This window comes from Physella acuta, unplaced genomic scaffold, assembly GCF_028476545.2.
Source record: "Physella acuta isolate Inbredline_101_S28 unplaced genomic scaffold, ASM2847654v3 ptg000308l, whole genome shotgun sequence".
Classification (NCBI taxonomy): Eukaryota; Metazoa; Mollusca; class Gastropoda; family Physidae; genus Physella; species Physella acuta.
Window position 1 is genome coordinate 882,420 of NW_026731827.1, and position 24,662 is coordinate 907,081.

General features: G+C 33.6%; 1 protein-coding gene across 1 annotated transcript; it reads left to right on the forward strand.

The window, feature by feature from the left end:
• Positions 1-4,481: 4,481 nt before the first annotated feature.
• Positions 4,482-18,130, forward strand: LOC131940112 (uncharacterized). The gene is made up of 5 exons (XM_059298690.1): positions 4,482-4,552; positions 14,163-14,234; positions 16,148-16,222; positions 16,408-16,585; positions 17,072-18,130. Exons 1-5 carry the CDS (start codon positions 4,482-4,484, stop codon positions 18,128-18,130), a joined length of 1,455 nt encoding a protein of 484 aa, XP_059154673.1.
• The last annotated feature ends 6,532 nt before the right edge of the window (positions 18,131-24,662 follow it).

Sequence of the window (24,662 nt, forward strand, 5' to 3'; positions counted from 1 at the left end):
CCTCTCTAGGTAATCTTGAATGATTTCATCATTCGCATCAAATTGCTTTATTTGGCCATACAGCGCCATTATTCTAGAAATAATTAGCTAATAAGCTCTAGCAAACCTCTTTTTTGCGTAAGTAGGTGCTCTTTCTAGTAGATGTTTATCCTTCGTCGCCAGTTATAATAGATTGACGACAGAAGCCTGTGGTTGTATATAACACATTTAATGGGTCTAACTACCACGATGGTAACACACAGAGAGGACGGAAGGAAGTACTCAAGGGACATCACTCAAGATAACAATATTATAAATATAACTAATACAGAAGAGTGAGTTCCCTTGACCTCACAATTATTTCAATCTATTACAACAATCACTGAGTTTCTAAACAACCAATTAATATTTGTGTTTTAATCATGCATAACTGTTCTTTATTTTTCTACGGCCACTAAGAAAACTATTTTTATCCGTTAAGTCAAAGTAAATGTCAGGTATCATTGTTCTTGGGTCTTAACAGGCGTATAATGTTTTCAAAGTCCTATTAAAATTATTGATTTATTTCTCAATATGAAAAACATTAACGCATTGACAAGTTAACGCATTTTTCATTATCAATGTTACATTATTATTTTACCTTTGAAAATGGATGTGATGATGTGGTCGAAAGATTGAGCGAGCTTAAGATTACTGATCGTGCTAGTTGGTACAAATGTTAAGTCGGGAAAAGTAAAGGAAGCTAAGAATTAAATACTTTTTGAGCGTTTCTATTTTTATTAAAGCTTAATATAGTGAATTATTAAAATTTACGTTTTTTAAATTAACTCAACATGTTTTTTTAGTCTAATTCTATTCATTTATATTTTTTATTTGAAGAAATTTCAAGAGTATCGACAGATCAAGGTAATTTTAAAACCACCATGAAAAAGTTAAAGTAAAATTGGTCGACTGACCCACAGGTCTTCTGGGGAAAATCCCGGTGGCTCCTCACTCGAATTTCCCGGTGGACCCCCGTTAACTATAAGTCCTAAAAGTGTTTTGATTTTTAAAAACAATTTGTTGGTATTTCTCCATTTTACTATTCCAATTCCTTTATATCAAGGCGTAAAATTCAATTTGAGTGCACAAAGAAAATTTCAATCTAAAATTGTGAGCCAGTTTTAAAATTTCCCGGGCCCCTTGAACTAAACCACTCCACACCTGCCTACATCTAATTTGTGAAACATTTAACTTCAGTTGAACTTGAGCTTTTTACCAAAATCTTATTGTGATTACTGATTTACTTTGTTAATTTCTTTAACATCGTCATCTTGCACTGAAGGACAAGAGCATTTTGTTTCTCAATGATAAATTATTGTTTCCCCCTTTTCACAACCGGAATGTGAAGGTAAGGACGAGCGATAGAAATTGAGTATCTTTAATCAAAATAAATGAGGGACAGTTGAACCCGTTTGTGTCCACATTCTTCCTGCTAATGGAGAGGTCGTAGAAACAGGCGAACTCTACTTTATCTGCCACAAGTTTAAAAGTATACTCTTCTTTAAATTTTAACACAACACATAGGGCCTACTTTCCTTTTTTCTAATCGTCTATAATATTTATCTCTTATAGATTCAAGACAGCTAGAACCGAAAGTAGTCAGAAAAAAATAGGCAAAATAATTGTGATAATCTTTTATAAACATGTGTTCATCACTATGAGTGTTGACTCGGTAGCAAATGCATCAAGGTAAAGACAAACTATAAACAATAAGTGTAGAAATATCTTGTGATGTAATTATCTGTAAGTCAAGTTTACCTAAATATTTATAGAAATTGAATTATTTCTAGCATTACATTTTTGTTTAAATAACACTTTTATTATCGCTTATAGAACCCATTTATAGCACACAGATGAGTTCCAATGCCGAGATTAAGAGCACTGTGCAAGCAGTTTATCATGTTTTTGAAAATAAAAGTATGTAATTGAAAAGTAACATTTTGCTTTATAAAACACTTAACTAAAAAGTAGTAAATGCAGCTCCATCATAGATAGTAGGAATTTAGCCGAGCCGCTGGTATTTTTTAGTTATTTTGTTTTTAAATGTTACCAACCGGGTACTACTACCTTGATCTGAATTTATTGCGATGGTTTACTAGAATCAAAATATTGTCACATCGTAACTCATTTCTAATAAAGAATCATTTTATTTCTTTATAGTTTACTGGCTTATTATAATAATTATTATGTATACTGTATGTAGCCTACGAGGTAATAATGAAAAAGAGATATTTGCTGTCGTTTACTTACTTTATTTTTTACAATTGTTTTTTCAATCTTCTTTCGTTTTCAAACACCACTATTTTTTTATTTTCTTTAAGTTATATTTTAAAAACTGAATAATCATTTTCAATATTATAATTGTTAGGATGATCGTTGTGTATGTTTTAGTAAAATTAATTAAATTATATTTAACATTATAAATTATAAATCATGTGTTAAGATTTAATACCATTAATACGGGTATTAATTAACTTTCGTTTTTCTTACCAAAGTAAATTAAGGGTTTAATGTTAATTTTCAATTAGATCTATTCTTATAATAAAACTATAAAAATATTATAATATACATCACACTTTCTTTTAATGTTTATTACAAATTTTGAAATTGAAATAAACATATGTTATTAAAAATGTATTTATTGACTTTGTTTTTACAAAACTTTGTTACATTTACATGGTATTAATAAAAACCTCGACTTGTTTTATCGCTGATTTGGCTACTACAAGTTAGAAAATATGCGAGGAATTCTGCCAGTCAATTGTATTGCTATAAAGGTTCCATGACAAATGATCTCAGGAAAAAATATCTAAGACAAAATATCTCAGACAAATTATCTCACGGACAAATGATCTCAAGACAAATGATCTCAAGGACAAATGATCTCACGGACAAAAGATACCAGGACAAAATATATCAGGACAAATGATACCATGGACAAATGATCTCAGACAAAAATCTTAGACAAAATATCTCACGGCAAAATTTTAATAGAATGTACAAAGGTTTTAGTTGATTTGAACTTTTTTTTAATTGACTGTAAATTATGGTTTTATGAATAAATGAATTTGTTAAACATAACAAAGCATCTTAATCTTTGTAATAGTCTTCGATTTGAAAAGTAAACATTAAAACAATCTTACTCCTGAAAGGTATAATAAATGATAATGTATTAAAAAATTAAAGTAACGGTAGCTATACAATATTATTGTTCAAAACACGCGAAATATTTTCAAAAATGTGAATGGGTCTTCAGGTTCTTAACGTAAATCTATTGTTTTTATTACATCATCAATTCCAACATAACGCTTACGTTTCTATGCCGGCAGGTACATCGTTATGATCACACCTCTCCTATGTGATCATGTATTGTGTGAACTCTTGCTCAACATGCTCTTACTTCACATTTCCAAATCTCTTTGCCTGCTGCTCCACTTTTATTAACAGAAATTCGCCAGAAACAATTTCCTATAACTTTTCTTCGGGGAAACGCAAGAGGCCATAGCTGAGTAATCACCACTAATACTGCTTTGTTTTCATACACACTAAGACCAACTTGGCTCCGCGATGACCGTTGTCGTTTAAATAAGCATTTGTCACCTGATCACTAAAGTGTGACCGACGCATACTTATTGACTTTAGATGCTAGTTGTATTATGGAGGGCTGATGTCTTTCCCTTTAGGCATGTCTCAGCCACCAAAGCGGGCGGCCACCTTGATACGAAGGTGTGTCTATTGTTATTTTATTCCTTTTGATCTAGTTTCGTCCAACTTACATGGTAGGATTGTCTCATGTTTGACAAACCCACCTACGCTGTCTATCGCAAAATTCCTTTATCTTCTCATACTTTATTACTAATGCTAATTTTAAATTGTTTAGTGCAATATGGCAAATTAATGCGGCAAACATTTCTTACAATTATTGAATAGGCCTATAAACAATATTAAATATAGTAAACAATACCATATGACAGTCAATAAAAAAATGTTCAGATCAACTAAAATAATCATATACACTATTGAAATTTGCTGTGAGATATTTTGTCGGAGATATTTTGTCTGATATCATTTGTCCATGGTATCATTTGTCCTGATATATTTTATCCTGGTATCTTTTGTATGTGAGATCATTTGTCCTTGAGATCATTTGTCTTGACATCATTTGTCCTGAGATCAATTGTCCGTGAGGTATTTTGTCTGAGATATTTTGTCTGAGATCATTTGTCCTGAGATCATTTGTCCTGTCACCGCTATAAATGTCACAAATACGGAATATCATGCTGTTTAAAGGCAGAGACATATTATAAGGTGTTGCAACAGCAGAGAAGAAGGAAATAGAAAATAATTTACTTAAAAGTGTCATGGGTGCATTAATCTGTTAAGGAAAACTGTGATTGTAGTTTTGGGGCCATCGTAAATCACAAGGCTATTTTCTTAATCGTCATTTAGTGTTAAGAATAATGTGGGAAGTTCCTGGACCAAGTGCCTCAGACCACCGTAGAATGGATGGAGGAAAAACTGCTTATGGAGCGTACAATCGAACTTTTTTTTAAAAGTAAACTAATATATTATTATGGTAAACCTAAATCTATGCATTTTTAACACCAACGCTATACTCAAATTATCTTTGTTCTGCATGCTGTTTCGTAAAAAAAAATACTAAAGAAGAAAAATCCGGCAAGGAGAAAAAAATTGGCAAACATTCACGACCTGGTGCTCATATTTAGCTTGCCGACTTTGGGGCTAACAGAAAAATACGCAACGAATAATTGCGCTTATAAAAGCTATCGTAACTTTTTAAAAAAATAACAGAGCTTTACCAGATACACTATGTATACAAGTATAAAAAAACAAAGTAAATTTAAAGTTTTAATTTAAATTTTTAAAAGTAATGATTAGAAAAATTAGAAAAAGTTATAGGGCAGCAAAATAAGCCCGTTTTCACATGTTGAAAAATTTATAAATAAAATGTATACAGTACCTGCAGATTTTTCTTTTGAAGAATCTCTCCCTTTGCTAAATGAATAGATAAAAGCGCAAAAATAAGCAAATCAATCATTTAGAATAAATCTTACTAACATAATCCAGCTAACATTTGAACTTAAGTAGAATTATTAAATCAACTATGTGTATTTACAAAAATAAAAAATAAACTTGTTTTTCCTAATTTTGTTCTAAGATGCAAATTTGTACCTATTACAATGTATAGTTTAACAAATACAGAGTGCAACCTATATTTCCATCAATGACAAAAATACAGGCGGTGGCTGCGGTACAACACTTAGCGCTACTTACCTGAATATTCTGGATGCTGTAAACGCGTTCTATATGTATCGAGCATTGGTTCAAGTCTTCAATACAGAAATTCAATGTTTTTACCTCAAGAGCTCACTCGTGGGATGGGGTAACTTCATTTTCTCTACACAACCAGCTAACCCGTGTATTTTAAACATTTGACAACATGTAAACCTACTGTTTAAACAAATTGTAAAACATGGATTGACACTATTTATTCTAGATTTTTAAACAATATTTCCTATATGTGAATCCAGGTCTTTCTCTGATTATAGTTACAGCTACATTTGTCATCAACGACACGGAAAACTATGGGTTCATCTATAACAATATGTAAAAATTCAATGTTCTGTAACATCTGAGTCTGTAGATAGTTGCGTGAAGGAATACTATGTTGCAGTGCGATTACTTTTTGCCGACTGAATGGGTCCCCGCATATCTCCAACCAACAAGGCCATTGTTGTCTAGGGGTATCTAGAAGTGTTGCCTGATTCAGTCAAATATTACAAAACGGACAGAAGAATTGTTTAGCCGCTATTGTTTATTGGTTAATAAAACAGCCGTTCTGCCGAGCGAGGCTATAAACTTGTGATTCTAAAAAGAGAGATAATCTCTGATTGGCCTGTATCTATAAATTATTCCCCACGTGCTATCGACCCTGCCCACTCGTGTCAAAATTGTCTTTCTCTTTGAATTGGTCATCTATTATCCGCCTCATGCGGTAGAAAATAGCAAAAAAAGTCTAGTTCCTTTTTCGAAACTCTTGGCCAAAGGGGCAAAAGAATTAGAGTTCGTTTGTTTCTGTGACCTCGGCATCAGAGTTTCTTCCAGGCATCTCTTCGGGGGGGCAAAGCCCCCCCCCCCCCGAAAATTTTTTACTTTGTTTAAATTGAAAACAAGTAAATTAAAAAGTCTAGTGACAATTTTAGCGCAATTTCCTTATGTTATCTAAAAATAGCTCTGTCGTAGCGTAAATCAAGAGCAGGGTTAGTAAAACCATTGGTTAGTTATTAAAACGTTTTTTATTAAAAAAAAATTTCAGTATTTTATATGTTTTATTTACAATAGAGTTACATGACTAAAAACCATTGCGCGCCTAGCTACTTAACGTGATAACAAAGCCATAGAACGTGATGGTGCAGCTATTGAACGTGATGACGCGTGTGGTGTGGTTGGAAAAAATGCCTATTAATTCGGTCCAAATTTTAATTAATTCAAAAAACATTTTGTGACCGAACGAAAGGATATTTTTGAAAACTTTCTTCGGCAATATTGTTCTAAATTATGGCAGGAATCGATTGGTACATGTTTCAAGTCGCTAAGTGGTCTGGTTGCCGAGATATGGGCCAAAAACTGCTTTTTTTTCGAGGTTTTTTGGCTTTTCCGGGAAATCCATGAAAGAAACCCGGAATTTTTATAGCCTATGTTCATCCTCGTAACTTGCTTAACATAATTGCTTTGGAACTAGTCATCGATATTGCTTCGTTGAGGAGGAGATACGACCTAAAGCTGCGGACACACATCCATCCGTTCATTCATACATTCATACATCCAGAAATGACGGGTTAATAAACGCAATTCTCCAGAATGGAAATTGCGCTAAAAAAACATTTATATTTCAAAACCCGATTTTTTAATTTTTTTTTTGCGGGTTGCCCTTTTTTCTAGTTACGCCACTGCCAATAACCGTAACCTCAATCCTGAAACCAACTCTTACTGTATGTATTACTTTACCAGTACTTATTGTCTGTATCTACATTCACTTCTAAAATTAGACAATTAAATAAGACGTTTAATTTGTATGTCTTTATTATCAATGACATCATTATTATTGTGTATCGTATCCGGCATTCGTTTTTACTTTCTCGTATATACGAAGTATAGAGAAAGTATTGTAATCGTGCACAAAAATCACTTGAAATTTTAACAATTTTCACCGTATTACACCTCAGTCCTTCATCACATCCGAAGTATAGAGGACTTATTTTAATCGGGCAAAAATTATCAATCCAGATTTATCAAAATTAAGAGGTTCTATGCGTAATCCAGTCTAAATTTGCAATTCTGTCCGTATGTCTGTGTGTGTGTGTGTCCGTGTGTAAACACGATAACTTGAGTACCGTTACAACTAGGTTGATGAAATTTCATATATCAGTATTTTGTCAAAATCGTAGATTCGTATCAACTTTTGAGCGATTTCCGATAACCGGAAGTGGTACTTTTTCTACTTTGAATTTTTCAAAAGCCTATAACTTGAGTACTATTTCAGATAGATAAATGAAATTTCACATGTAAGTATAAGATCTAATTTTCTACCTTCTGTCAAATTTTGAGTAATTTCCGTTGACCGAAAGTACTAATTTAGGCTACTTCCGATTTCTCAAAAAACTAATGTAAATTTTTAAAGTACTAATAATATTGCGCACTATTATGCACTTTTTTATTTGGCGTTCACTTGGTGTGCAATCTTTTGTCTACGAGATTTTATTCTATTTTTAAAACTTTAAGTATTTAAAATGGATTAAAAATCATAACTATATCCCGAGTTCTCATCCCCTGTTGTTTTATATAAGAATATTCGAGAAAGTTTAGGGGAGATCACTCCCGGTTTATTTACTTCTATTTTTTATTCAACCATCAATGACAAAACTCTATTTTTTACTTTCTCGTATATACGAAGTATAGAGAAAGTCTTGTAATCGTGCAAAAAAAAATCGAGATTTTTACAAATCTCGACGTTTTACACCTCACTGATACGGAAAAACATAATTTTGCAATCTTGTCCGTATGTCTGTGTGTCTGTCTGTGTGTCTGTCTGTGTGTCTGTCTGTCCGTGTGTAAACACGATAACTTGAGTACCGTTACTGCTAGGTTGATGAAATTTCATATATAAGTATTTTATCAAAATCGTAGATCCGTATCAACTTTTGAGCGATTTCCGATAACCGGAAGTGGTACTTTTCCTACTTTGAATTTTTCAAAAGCCTATAACTTGAGTACTATTTCAGATAGATAAATGAAATTTCACATGTAAGTAAAAGATCTAATTCTCTACCTTCTGTTAAATTTTAAGTAATTGCCGTTGACCGGAAGTAGTAATTTACGCTACTTCCGATTTCTCAAAAAACTAATGTAAATTTTAAAAGTACTAATAATAATGCGCACTATTATGCGCTTTTTTATTTGGCGTTCACTTGGTGTGCAATTAATTTGTCTACGAGATTTTATTCTATTTTTAAAACTTTAAGTATTTAAAATGGATTAAAAATCATAACTATATCCCGAGTTCTCATCCCCTGTTGTTTTATATAAGAATATTCGAGAAAGTTTAGGGGAGATCACTCCCGGTTTATTTACTTCTATTTTTTATTCAACCATCAATGACAAAACTCTATTTTTTACTTTCTCGTATATACGAAGTATAGAGAAAGTCTTGTAATCGTGCAAAAAAAAAATCGAGATTTTTACAAATCTCGACGTTTTACACCTCACTGATACGGAAAAACATAATTTTGCAATCTTGTCCGTATGTCTGTGTGTCTGTCTGTGTGTCTGTCTGTGTGTCTGTCTGTCCGTGTGTAAACACGATAACTTGAGTACCGTTACTGCTAGGTTGATGAAATTTCATATATAAGTATTTTATCAAAATCGTAGATCCGTATCAACTTTTGAGCGATTTCCGATAACCGGAAGTGGTACTTTTCCTACTTTGAATTTTTCAAAAGCCTATAACTTGAGTACTATTTCAGATAGATAAATCAAATTTCACATGTAAGTAAAAGATCTAATTCTCTACCTTCTGTTAAATTTTAAGTAATTGCCGTTGACCGGAAGTAGTAATTTACGCTACTTCCGATTTCTCAAAAAACTAATGTAAATTTTAAAAGTACTAATAATAATGCGCACTATTATGCGCTTTTTTATTTGGCGTTCACTTGGTGTGCAATTAATTTGTCTACGAGATTTTATTCTATTTTTAAAACTTTAAGTATTTAAAATGGATTAAAAATCATGTCTATAGCCCGAGTTCCCATCCCCTGTTATTTTATATAAGAATATTCGAGAAAGTGTAGGGGAGATCACTCCCAGTTTATTTTTCATAGAGGCTAAATGTAAACACTGCCACAATACTTTATCTAGTAACCTTGATCTAAACGTAGTAAATGCACATTGATACTAAATATAGTCGTAGTCCCCTGAAGAACGACTACCGCCCCCCTTGAACGAAATAGAATGTATATAGAAAATAACTGACTCATTGCAACATTTCTCATTCATGTATTATTTTCTTATTTTATCTAATTTTGTATTCCACATTTTTAGTGATATGCTACTGCTATGTCTTTATTACGCAATTTCTTTTTAATTGCTTTTATTACGTTTTTGTTTTGTTTGTTTATTTTAACACGGCCACTGTGAAAATAGGCTTCAGTGTTTACTATTGTTACCGTTATTGAATAAATAAATAAATAAATAAATAAATAAATAAATAAATAAATAAATAAATAAATAAATAAATAAATAAATAAATAAATAAATAAATAAATAAATAAATAAATAAATAAATAAATAAATAAATAAATAAATAAATAAATAAATAAATAAATAAATAAATAAATAAATAAATAAATAAATAAATAAATAAATAAATAAATAAATAAATAAATAAATAAATAAATAAATAAATAAATAAATAAATAAATAAATAAATAAATAAATAAATAAATAAATAAGTAAATAAATAAATAAATAAATAAATAAATAAATAAATAAATAAATAAATAAATAAATAAATAAATAAATAAATAAATGTCCCAATATTTATTCGTTGATCCTTTTGTGTTTAAGGGGCCATTTAGGGGCCCACAGCCGGACCTTAATAAAAAAAATTATAGTTAAAAAAATTACTTTTCTTGCATTTTTGACTTTATGATTGTTTTGTAAAAAGATTACTGTAGCAATAGAATAGCAACTAGTATGGTCTCTTCTCTTGAATCTTTCACCTTATTTCATGCCTTATTTTGATGGTTGTCAAGATAGGAGATATGCAGTAACACATGCGGTTGGATCATCTTTATTCTATAGACACCACCACTGTTAATTTAAAATTAATTATATATATATACAAAAAACATAAAAATAAACATAACACGAAACACCATCTATTATATAATTATCTTCTTGGAAACCAAGCTGTAAGCGCGCCTAGCAGCCCCCCCCCCTCTTCCTCTCTAGGCATATCTCTACCACCCCCACCCCCAACCCCGCATGGTCTGGTAAGCTGTGGTTCACGCTAAATGTTTACAATTGTAGAGCCGGGTTTAGTGAGGCTATTAGTGGCATATAACTTAGGTTGAAACGATTTTAAACTTAGGGGAAATAACTAAGAAGAGGCTGCTTTCACGGGGGGAGGGAGGGGGTAGGGGTTGGGGGGAAAGGAGGGTTTTAATGTTTTAAAGCATATATTTTCTGTGGTCGGCTCGTTACTTATACAAAACTTTCATGTTTTATATTCTTTTGACCGACTAGATGTTAAGAGGTCTTAAAGCAAAGATAAAATAAAACTGCTTTTCATAAAACAGACTAATGGACTTACACACATTACATGATGTTTTAATTTGTTTTAATAAAAAAAAATATATTTTTCAAAACCCGAACAGGCCAGCAATGAGTATATTATGTTCGTATTTTGTGTTTGTATAAAAGAAATTCTGCAGGGTGGCCCTTTTATTCTAGTTCCGCCACTGGTTTAAGACACTCTCATAATCTTAAGTCGCCTGGACCCAATTGTTAACGTTTTAAGAATAGCAACTAGCATCGTCTCTTCTCTTGAACCTTTCACCTTATTTCATGCCTTATTTTGATGGTTGTCAAGATAGGAGATATGCAGTAACACATTTTTTGCGATCTTTGTATTTTTTATGCTTGTCGGTCTTATGCTTTGTCAGACTTATGGTTTGTCGGCCTTATGGTCTGTCGGCCGTTTGGCTGTCTGCCTTTTGTCCATGTCGGCCTTTTGTCTTGTCGGCCTTTTGGATGTCGGTCTTTTGTCCTACACCCATTTGAATGCTGTTTTGTTAAAAACAAAAATAAAATAAACGAAAAGTGAAAAAAATTGGCCAACCATCAAACCGTTAATTTGACATAAGACACACATCAGCAGTTTCCGATCAACAATGGAGTCCTGGAACAGAGTACACACTTTTTAAATGACTGCTTACGGCGGCTTTAAATGAAATACAAATTGGTTTGACCTAATACATCACAAATCAGTCTCCCTAGGGGACAGAGCAGGGTTAAATCCCAGGGAATCGGACAAATAGAGAAAGTAAAGACGGGTAGAACAAAAGGCAGTGGTTCTTAGCCTGGGTTCGATCGAACCTCAGTGGTTCGGTTATTTAGTCGCAGGGGTTCGGTGGATGTCAAGACATACACCCTACTCATATGATTCACAATCGGATTTTGTCATTACCGGCGATCGAACTAAAGGTTCGTCAAATGCGCATATGAAACGGGTGGGGTTCGGTTAAAAAAAAATCGGAAACAAGTATTACAACGAAAGGTATATCATTGATTCCATACAGTCAAAGAAAAAGAGGGAGATCCAAAAATTCTTGGCATGGACAAATTGAAAAGGATAAATAAAATAGTAGAACGATTTTGTAAAAAATGGAAGCAAACACCCGAAGACAGAAAATCAAAGAAGGATTTTGAAAAGTCTAAGCACCACTGCGAGCTACTGATGTGTAATTTTTTACGTTAGCACGTATTTTTCTAAAACACTGTTTAGCACTATTTTAATAATGAACGGAAGTTGAGTTTACAAAAACACAAACTCAGATTGCTATGTTGTACTTCCTCATTTGAGGCCCACTTGATTACATGCATGACTTTGACTCTTGATTAAATAAACGTCATTTGGATTATGTTTGGTTGACCACAAGCATTAAGTTTAAAGCTTTTTAGCCACCATTCACTGGTGTTGTGAAGCCCAATAAATTGTTTGTATTAGTGTTATTTTGTCAGACTCGATTTAACCAGGTATTTTGGTAATTGATAGGTTAAAACTTGAAACGTATTTAATGAAGTAGTTTGATACAATTTTCAAAATTTAATTTGAACACAAGTAGTTAGGTTATGATCTGGATATAATGTATAGTTTTGAACACGGTTCGATGTTGGAGTAAGTCTTATGGTGGCAGTGTTAGTTACATTTTATACTGAAACAGACACAAAAACATTTCGAATCGAGATTTTTATATCTTATATTTTATATCCTACAAGTAAAAAAAACATCACAGCCATTGTTACTATTAAGCTAAGGTAAGTAAAGTTCCCTTTCAAACCTGACGGTCTATAGGGCGAGTGAAGTGACCTTTCTGTGACCTCGGCATATGAAGAGATAGTGTGGTCATCAATATGCCCAGCCACCTTTACTCTCCCTAACATGAGTTAGGTACCCATCAGAGTTGGGTGGACCCAGGGCGTTCTATTGACTTGAACCCGAATTCGAACTCGAGACTTACGTGTTAGCAATTAGGCTAACGACCGAAATAAAACAAAATCTCAAACAGACTTTCCAGCGATTTTCATTAAATAATAAAATTCATCGGCATGATGAAATCCCCCCCCCCCCTAGTAACACACCTAGTCTCGTTGTTTCGATTGAGATTACAGTCAGTGTGAGATACTAGGTTAGGATTAGATAAGATTCAGAGCCCAGATACATGTTAAGTTTAATGTTGTATGGTTTAATTTTTTCTCTTCTATTTATAACTATTAGTTCTCGAACAAATCGCAAAGAAAAGTTCAACAAAAGACTCAACATTATTCTCGGCATGAACCTCCTGTCCTTTGTTGTACTCATCACTGTATGTTTTACCAACACAATTTCCGTGTACGCTGAAAGGGCGGCTTGTACTATGACTAGTGGAGTCGTCAGTAACGCCGATTGTGCGTGCAATCAGACGCACGTCAACTGTTTCCAGCTAACCAACTCACTGATTAAAGTGCCGAGTAATATCTCAACTGATGCTTTAGATATGTGAGTAGAAAATATTTCGTTTCGTTTTAGTATGGCAAGAATAAATCCAAATCAATTATAGTTTTATAGAAAATTAAAATTCAATGTTAAAAAATGTATTAAAATAACAAAAGACTTATACAAATTCACTATAAGATACACAAACATAATAGCCTACATTAGTTTTTTTTCTAAAAATCACGACCAAGCGTGAAAATAAGCTCGAAAACACACGGTCTAAGCCATTCTGACATGAAATCAAAAAGTAAAACATATAACACTTTGTACGCTAGATTGACAAAACTAATCGAAAATAGTTTTGATTAATAGTTTAACGTGGGTATGTTGAGTAAGTTAGCTCAAAGTTGACGATGTTTGACTTGTAAAAACAGTTAGTTCATCTTAGATGAATCAAATAACCCACAGTTTTACTAAAACCGCTGAATTTATCTGGTACTGAGCGTCCATTTAATAAACATTAAAATAAATCTACATTTTACGGCCTGCATAGTCTTAAGCTGTTTAAACTATAAAATAAAAATTATAACAGTTGTAAGCAGCGTTTCTTTTAAACAATTTTCTCTGGAAGTGAGTGGGGTGGTTGAACTTAAAACACTGGGGAGGGGGGACTTAAATTGCCAGGAAGGGGGACATTTTTCAGAGGGGGGGGGGGTGCACCCGGAAGAGATGCCTGAAAGAAACGTTGATTTAAAATGAATGAGACTGATTAATTTTATTAAATTTGTAAATTTTAAAATAATACCTAACGAAATGATATTCTTATTTTCTTCTCATTAATATGTTTTAATCTCAATATTAACAGTGATCTCAGCTACAACAGAATCACAGAAATTAAAGAAAATGATTTCCTCGGAATGGAAAACCTTGAAAAACTGTTAGTGCACGTTATTCAAAGACAGTGGCGGACACAGTTCAAGAACTAATTTTTTTTTTGGGGGGGGGGGGGGGTGATGCACTTATATATGAATCTCTCTATCTCTCTCTCTCTCTATATATAAATATATTAAAATATAAATATATATATATATATATATATATATATATATATATATATATATATATATATATATATATATATATATATATATATATATATATATATATATATATATATATATATATATATATATATATATATATATATATAATACACATACATACATACATATCTTCGTTTACTCATAATGTCATATTGATGATAATTTTATTTTTTAAATCAATCAATGCAATGCTTTCAGATCCATCCCTTACAATGTTATTTCCAAAGTTCATCCAATGGCTTTTAAAAGCCTGTTCAGCCTTCGAATATTGTAAGCCATTTTCTTTTTCATAAAAACATGAGACTATTTTCCTATTACGTATTAACTTGACTGGGACTCCTGAAAGTGAAGATGAGTTTAAAAGTGTTTTATAACAGTAATCAACTTACACTGTCCTTTAAAAATAATGACAATTGTCAGGACAGTTTCTATTGTTAGCGCTGTTACTGAAATTCTATTGCTACTAGGGCTGCTCATTGCTTTAAAATGTATTTGACTTTATAATCACTTAAAGCATTGTTTATCAAATAAATCTGGCAAGAACGAGATAATCTCCATTCCGTTTTCTAAAACAGAACACCCACGTTCTTTGCTTCTTCTTCTTCGTTCTTAATTATTAGTGTTGAAGGGGATCGAGATTTATCTGCCAGTGGGTTTGAACTCGAGACTTTTGTTCGAATTTATCAACCATGAGCTTTTTGCCGACTCGACCACGCCTCCTACACAATTAAGCGTTACGTGAAAACTGGTTATGCGCCATTGATGCCATTGACTCCGATTTCAGCCTGCTTTTCTTTTTAGATTTGCTTGCATAGCCTTTGTCCAACCAAGAACAAACTAGAAGGCAGCAGTTGTTTAATTTTGGAGTTTTCTCTCCTAGTAGAGTGGCTGTCCCCAGCTAACGAGCCTCATCTGCCCGAGACTTTTTCGGTTTAGCAACCATGAGCTTTACCGCCTCGACCACGCCGACCCCCTAACACCCAATTAATCCTATCCGATCAAGAGATATTATAGCAATAACTATTGTATCCCAGAGTGATACATATAACTGGCAACAATAACTATTGTCCCAGTGTGACTGACAATATTTTCTTGTTTGTATTTTTATTAACCTTACAGTGTTTATTAATTTCACAAAAGATGTATCACTAATAATATTTTTTTTGTAATGAAATTATTTTGAACTAGAATTTTGAACAATAATCGAATCGCTGAGATCTCAAACACCAAATTTAACTTCAAGCATTTACCAAGGCTTCGCACTTTGTAAGCAAAATATGAATTTTGTTGTTTTAAATATTTTTAAAAAAAATTAAATATTTCTTATATTACGTTGCTTTTAAAATTCTGTACACAGTTTATAAAACAGCTATTATTGTCATGTTTTAAATTTTTTTAAAACTTAGAATAAAATGAATATTTGTAACAATCAAGGTTCGTTTACTGGAGAATTAGAACAATAAAATCCTGTGGCGAAATGAAAATATGATGGTCCCACTTCAAGCAATACCCAAACAAAAAAAAATATGTTTAGCCGTTTAATTTAGTTAAATAGAATAAAGGAGAAGTATGTTTTCAAAATTATTTTTTTCATTGTTTTTTTAAATTATTGAAATCCCAAAACGGCCATACATAGAAACAGATAAGTAAAAATGTAGCTTAAGGATCAAACAATCTTCATGGCCAAAGTCTTTGATTTATCTTAACTAATTTAACCAAAACTAAATTGTTAATTTTAACTCAACAGAGATATAAGCTTCAACAGCGTAAAAGAAATGGACAAATACGCATTTTTAACACTGGCATCCCGAAAAGTTGGAATGTAAGTAAGCTATCTTCGTGGGTTATATATTTCAAATGAGATCGCGTAAATAGATGTAGGCGACATTACATCTCAAAGGTGAGTTAAATTTCTCCAACGGTTAACTAATCTTTAAAATTTTACAGAACTAAAATGTAGAAAAACCTTTTATCACTGTATATGTATGTCCCTAATTTTTATTTCAGAGTTTTCGACTATAACAACTTGAAATGTAATTGTGAACTTATGTCGATACGGGAGAGCTTAAAAAAGGTGACAAGTTCAGAAGGTTATAGTTCGGTTTTATCGACAGTAGAATGTGAGACGGCTATGGGGCTTCATTTACCTTTGGATCAGGCCAAATTTGGACCATGTGCCGGTACAGTTAACATTATAACTACTACATTATATGCTACAATAATGGCGGTACAGCTAACATTATATGCTACAATAATGACGGTACAGCTAACATTATATGCTGCAATAATGACGGTACAGCTAACATTATATTATACTACAAAAATGACGGTTCAACTAACATTATATGCTGCAATAATGACGGTACACTCCTGGTAGGTTCTACCCAGCTCGGAAGGTCTGCTAGGGTAGGGATCAGACCAAAGCTAACACCCTGGTTCTCCAGGTTGGGGGTTGAAACATAAGGCTAGCAACCTTATCTCGTAAAAAAAATATCCCGCTACAGAAACTGCAAATACACAAATCCAACACCGACTTGGTCAAGGGGGGTCCTCTCTAGAAGAACCCATGATGCCTACTAGTGAAAGCCTAACGGAAGCTAGTTTGCTTACAAATCTCCTAACGCCCAAGACCAAAACCAGATTAGGGACCTGGAACATCAGAACCCTATAGGAAAGGAGCAGATCAGCCCAGGTCGCCAAAGAAATGAGAAGGTATAAATTAAAAGTCCTAGGATTAAGTGAGACACGATGGAACGGCAGTGGCCAAACTAGGTTGGTCTCGGGAGAGACTGTCATCTACTCAGGTCACGAGGACGAAGATCATGAACACACGCAAGGTGTAGCCATAATGATGTCTCCAGAAGCAACAAATGCTTTGATTGCATGGGAACCAGTCTCGCCACGACTCATAGCAGCTCGTTTCAATGCCAAGGGAAGGAAAACAACTTTAATCCAGTGCTATGCACCCACAAATGCTGCAACAGATGAAGAGAAAGAGGACTTCTACAGCGCCCTGCAGGCTCAAATTGACAAATCACCAAAAAGAGATATAAAGATAGTAATGGGAGACATGAATGCTAAAGTTGGAAAAGAAAATAAAGAACGGGAGCTCACAATGGGGAAAAATGGAATAGGCACAATAAATGAAAACGAGGAACTCTTTGCTGATTTCTGCGCATTTAATGATCTAATTATAGGAGGGGGGGCAATTTTCTCTCATAAAGATATACAAAAGACCACCTGGACGTCACCCGAAGGCAAAACAAAGAACCAAATTGATCACATCACAGTTTCCAGAAAGTGGAGAAGAAGTTTAATGGATGTTAGGGCGAAACGAGGTGCAGATGCAGCCTCAGACCACCAACTCGTGGTTGCAATACTAAAATTAAAACTAAAATCCTACAGGGATCGAGCTGATAAACCGCACTTTAAATTCAATACAACATATCTTAGGTGTCCAAAAATAAAGGAAGACTTTAACTGCGCAGTAAAAAAAGGGTATGAAGCACTCTCCAACCTGGAAGAGGAAACAGTAGAGCAAAAATGGCTAGGAATACAGGAACTATGGAAGTCAACATGCACTGACATATTGGGGAGAAGAAAAAATGAACCAAAAGAATGGATCACAACAGAGACATGGGCCAAAATTGAATATAGAAAAGAGATAAAGCAGAAGATTAGCAAATGTAAGGATGAAAAAGAGAATAAACCTCAGAACACATTATTGTGAAGTAAATCGCATGGTCAGGAAAAGTGCAAAAGAAGACAAAAGACAGTTCATACAGGAGATGATAGAGGACGCAGAAACTGCGGCACGACAAGGAAAAATGAAGAGGCTCTATGAAGTAACCAGGACACTATCAGGCAAGAACATTAATCCCAACAAACCAGTAAAGGATAAAGTAGGAAATATCTTAACAAGTGACACAGAACAGAGAGACATATGGGTACAGCACTTTGATGAGATTTTAAACCAGCCTCTCTCATTAAACATCCCCGCTATACCAACTGCAAATCACCTACTAGATGTGTGTACAGATCCATCCACAAAGTTAGAAACAATAAGAGCAATAAAAAACATGAAAAATGGCAAAGCAGCTGGCCCGGACGGCATCCCACCAGAGGCACTCAAGGCAGACCCAGCCATATCAGCAGACATACTACATCCTCTACTTAAGCAGATTTGGGAAGAAGAGATAATCCCATCTGACTGGAAGCTGGGATACCTGATAAAACTGCCAAAGAAGGGAGATCTGACACAATGCAACAACTGGAGAGGGATAATGCTTCTTTCAGTTCCAAGTAAGGTGCTGACAAGAATCATCCTAGAGAGACTTAGAGATGCCTTGGACAAAAAGCTGAGACAAGAACAGGCTGGTTTTCGTCAGGACAGGTCATGTACTGACCACATCGCCACGCTGCGCATCATTATAGTACAGTCCCTTGAGTGGCAATTCCCCTTATGCATGACTTTTGTCGACTTCGAAAAGGCGTTTGACAATGTGAATAGAGATGCTATCTGGAAGTTAATGAGCCACTATGGAATACCCAAAAAATTTATATCTATCACACAGAAACTATATGAAGACTCCACCAGTTAGGTAATACACAAGGGAAAGCTAACAAAACCATTCACGGTGACGACGGGAGTAAGACAGGGATGTATGCTATCGCCAATGATATTCTTGATGGTAATCGACTGGATCATGCTGAGGGCCACAAAAAACGACACAGGAATCCAGTGGAGTTTCACGAAAAGGTTGGAGGATCTTGATTTTGCCGATGACATCTGCCTACTATCTCATAAGCATCAACATACGCAAGCCAAGCTAAATCGGCTATCTGACGAAGCCTCAAAAGTGGGACTAAAAATCAATAAAAACAAAACAGAGGTCATCAGAATCAATAACAGCCAGGACCTGCCCATACAGCTAAATAGAGAAGATTTACGAGAAACAAACACATGCACATATGTGGGAAGCGTGATCAATAAGGACGGGGGAGCAGACGAGGACATAAAATGCCGTATCAACAAGGCTAGATGTGCCTTCAACTCACTGCGCCCGTAGATATAAATGGGAATATAGATATGGAAGTGGATGTAGATCGGGATATAGATATGGAAGTGGATAGGGATGGGGATATAGATATAGAAGTAGGTATGGGTATTCATATAGATATATACGGAATAATTGTTTATTTACGTGTTTAAATATATTTATAAATTGACAATATCTTTCTATGTTCTCAAGACACAGCTGACGACCTGTATGATCAAAGTTCCACCTGCAGCTCATGCGAGCATGCGGACACAAGCCACGCCTGCGTACAATCAAGTGTGGTACATTGTGAGAGAACAAAGGTGCAGGATGTAACTTAACGTAATATGCTTGTAGAAAAATTTATTGCGTCAACCTTCTGATTCTGATTCTGATCATAGGATGTAAAGCAAGACCAATTTCTACAAACATAAATTTAAAATGTTAAGTAATTTATTGTAGGTTTTTCAAAATTTATTCAGTTCTGGTACAGAAATAGTCTGCACTACGCGATCAGTTATTTCTAATTATAATAATCATATTTTTTATGAAACGACTTTAGAACATGTGCCATTCGGAAATTGTGTTAAAAGCTGAAGGTTTGTCATTATCTACCTCCTGTGAAGATTTAAACAATTGCATCAGAAAAGAACTTAGTGCCAGTCATAGCTGTATCTATAGTGGCAAAAAAATGATCAGGTGCAGTTTTTGCTGTTATTGGGACGAATGTTCGATCAACCGATTTGGAGGTAGGATACAATGATTTAATGTCTCGCAATATTTGCTATGTCATTATACTAACATTAAATATTAATTGGCAACCATAGTGCACTTTTGAAATTTTCAACTGAGATAATTTATATTTGCGAGTAGTCTATGTAATGGATAATTGTTTTTTTTTAAAAGTATCTTAACACTTTAGTAGACATTGTTTTTTTATGTATGAACTATCCGAATTGTTGATTAAACATTTATTTTAACCTTTGTAATTATCATACGGCAGAACGGTTGATTACACATTTGTTTTAACCGTTGTAAATGTCCAGGTAGAACAGTTGTTTACACATTTGGGTTAACCTTTGTAAAACAAAATCAAACTTTGTACACGTCTTGGAGTTCACGAGCCAAGAGAACGGAACAACTACAACAAATCATGACCGCCGTTGTAAGTCTGTCCACTCTAACATATGTAGACCTAAATGAATGTCTGAAGCTCCAGATTTTAGAACATCCGAGGCCACCATTAATTCTAATTTATAATTATCCATAGCTAAACCGTCTGACAGTCTCAGTTCCTGGTAGTGTTCAAGTGGTTCACGTGAGTTTTTTGTAAGTTTATGGCGAGTTAGATTTTAAATTTAATCTATCGCATTTAACAAACGCAAATGACATCTATTTACAATGTAAATAGATGTCATTTGCGTTTACATCTTTAAATAAACCGGGAGTGATCTCCCCTAAACTTTCTCAAATATTCTTATATAAAACAACAGGGGATGGGAACTCGGGCTATAAACATGATTTTTAATCCATTTTAAATACTTAAAGTTTTAAAAATAGAATGAAATCTCGTAGACAAAAGAACTGCACACCAAGTGAACGCCAAATAAAATAAACCGGGAGTGATCTCCCCTAAACTTTCTCGAATATTCTTATATAAAATAACAGGGGATGGGAACTCGGGCTATAGACATGATTTTTAATCCATTTTAAATACTTAAAGTTTTAAAAATAGAATAAAATCTCGTAGACAAATTAATTGCACACCAAGTGAACGCCAAATAAAAAAGCGCATAATAGTGCGCAATATTATTATTACTTTTAAAATTTACATTAGTTTTTTGAGAAATCGGAAGTAGCGTAAAGTACTACTTCCAGTCAACGGAAATGACTCAAAATTTAACGGAAGGTAGAGAATTAGATCTTTTACTTACGTATGAAATTTCATTTATCTATCTGAAATAGTACTCAAGTTATAGGCTTTTGAAAAATTCAAAGTAGGAAAAGTACCACTTCCGGTTATCGGAAATCGCTCAAAAGTTGATACGGATCTACGATTTTGATTAAATACTTATATATGAAATTTCATCAACCTAGCTGTAACGGTACTCAAGTTATCGTGTTTACACAAGGACAGACAGACAGACACACAGACAGACACACAGACAGACACACAGACATACAGACAAGATTGCAAAATTATGTTTTTCCGTATCAGTGAGGTGTGAAACGTCGAGATTTGTAAAAATCTCGATTTTTTTTTGCACGATTACAAGACTTTCTCTATACTTCGTATATACGAGAAAGTAAAAAAGTGAATAATAGTGCGCAATATTATTAGTACTTTAAAAATTTACATTAGTTTTTTGAGAAATCGGAAGTAGCGTAAATTACTACTTCCGGTCAACGGAAATTACTCAATATTTAACAGAAGGTAGAGAATATAGATCTTTTACTTACATGTGAAATTTCATTTATCTATCTGAAATAGTACTCAAGTTATAGGCTTTTGAAAAATTCAAAGAAGGAAAAGTACCACTTTCGGTTATCGGCAATCGCTCAAAAGTTGATACGGATCTACGATTTTGATAAAATAATTATATATGAAATTTCATCAACCTAGCTGTAACGGTACTCAAGTAATCGTGTTTACACACGTACATACAGACAGACAGACAGACACACAGACATACGGACAGAATTGCAAAGCCCAGTTTTTCAGACCGGATTAGGCATAAAACCTCTTAATTTTGATAAATCTGGATTGATAATTTTTGCACGATTAAATTAAGTCCTCTATACTTCGGATGTGATGAAGGACTGAGGTGTAATACGGTAAAAATTGTTAAAATTTCAAGTGATTTTTGTGCACGATTACGATATTTTCTCTATACTTCGTATATACGAGAAAGTAAAAATGTTACAAAGCATAAGTACGAATAAAAATTTTACGCATACTCTCTTGCACAAATATTTTACATTTTCTCTCACCCCAACCCTATCACTATTTTCATTTATTTTTTTCCCCTCTTTTCTCTATTTCTATATCTATATTTTTTCTCTCTCTATTTCTATATCTTAAAATATATTTCTCTTTTGCTCTATTACTATATCTTGAAATATATTTCTCTCTCATTCTCTCTATTTGTATATCATGAAATATATATCTCTCCCCCCTTCTTTATTTCTATATATTTTTTTCTCTCTATTTTTATATCTTGAAATATATCTCTCCCCCCTTCTCTATTTCTATATCTATATTTTTCTCTCTCTCTTTCTATATCTTGAAATAGATTTCTCTCCCACTCTCTGTATTTCTATATCTTGAAATAGATTCCTCTCTTGCTCCCATCCTACTCCTTGATGTCTCCCTTCTGTCTTCGTCGGTTTTAATGGCTGGCGGACAACAAAAAGAAATGATCCCATTTACCAACATCTAGATCTGTGTTTCTCTAAACATCAAGAAATGATCCCATTTACCAACATCTAGATCTGTGTTTCTCACCAGACATCTACATCGTCTAAAATTGCGCAAATTAATTTTTCACTGATGTCTGAGCGACCGTTTGGTTGATTGGCGATTTACTACATCTAATACGCAACTTTTAGATTAGACGGCGCGAACCGACTAGATTGCTGAAACGAAAAGTCGCGAGTTTGAACTCTAGCACAGACGTGTCTCGATAGCTAGGATTTTAGCCCATTTAGAGAGAAAGCTCCAAAATCAAACAACTGATGTCTTTAATTTTATCTTGGATGGACACATGATTTAGAAGCGAACCCAAGAAGGATAAGTTCGGAGTCAACTACCTATATGACGCATAACAGGTTGACATTGCGTTGGAGGAAATCACTTCCAAACATTGCAATCAAGAACGAAGAAGAAAAAGAAAAGTCAAAAAACTCGGTGTATACTGCCGTAACTTAATGAAAAAGTATTTGGCTTGGTCTTACGTTCACATTTTAATAGTCATTAAAAACAAATTTTAGACCTTTAAATATAATATTTTGGTCTGTGACTATAGCTGTAAAAATGTGTGTACTTAAATTATTTCTTTCATCAAAGTAAAGTAGTTTGTAGCCAAGCAAAATAAAAAAATAAACCATATAATTTCTAACTTAAATTGCAATTTTTTAAAATCTTCATTTGCATTTTATATAGGGCCTGTGTGTTTAATAAAAATATATTAATGAAGATCGTTCAACAGTTAGTTTGGTTTAATGACTGCTATAGAACGTAAATGAAAACGGCGCTGATTTGTGCATGTTTTAGCTTAACGTCAGATGGCAAGTACCTCTATATTATCCACATGGAAGCCACAGTGGTGAACACATATAGCTCCGAGCTCACGAGACTTACAATACAGAAAGACTTGGAGCTAAGTGCACGTAATCCAAGTGAGTCGATGTGGATTGGTGTGGATGTGGATTCTATTTTCGTGTCCGATCCAGGTTAGTTTCATTTTTACTAAATTACAATCAAGCGAATGTATATGGATAAGAGTTATGTGGATTTTTTAGTAATATGTCTTGTTCGTTTTACTTTAGTTTCAAAACCGTGTTTAGCGCAAAGAAATATAAACAATGTGAATAATAAAATTAAAATAAAAAAGTGTATACACGCTGATCTATTTTAAAGAAAGTAAAATTATGTTTAATACATTTCTAAATTGTTTGCAGAAAGCATACACTGTCCAGCTTTTGAAATTAAAAAAATGAACTATACTTTACAATATAATGAGTCTTATGTAGGCGAAACTCGGATTCAAAACATACCATTGCCAGATTCAATTCTGCAATTGAAAGCGAAATGGTAAACATTTTACTTATTAAAGAATTATCCTCAAGACTGTGCTAACGCTATTAACTAATAAGAATAACAAATACAAATGAATTCTGAATGAGTAGTATTTTTAAAACTTTTTAACGCGTTTATTTTTTCTCATATGATGTAAAGCATCGCAGAAGATGGCATTGCAAAGTGGGGTGAGGTTGTAGAGGAACACGTACCTTATACCACCACTCAAAACATCAGTGAGTAATATCAATATAGAACAAAGTACTTTTGTCTATTTGTATTTTGGTACTGTGAAACTTTTAAATCTAAAATATTTAGGTGAGACGTAAATAAAAACTTAAACACACGCGTAATTTAGACAATTTAGCTCAAGCCGAGTTGCTTCTGAACATAACGGACAACACAAATATCGTGCAATTCATCCG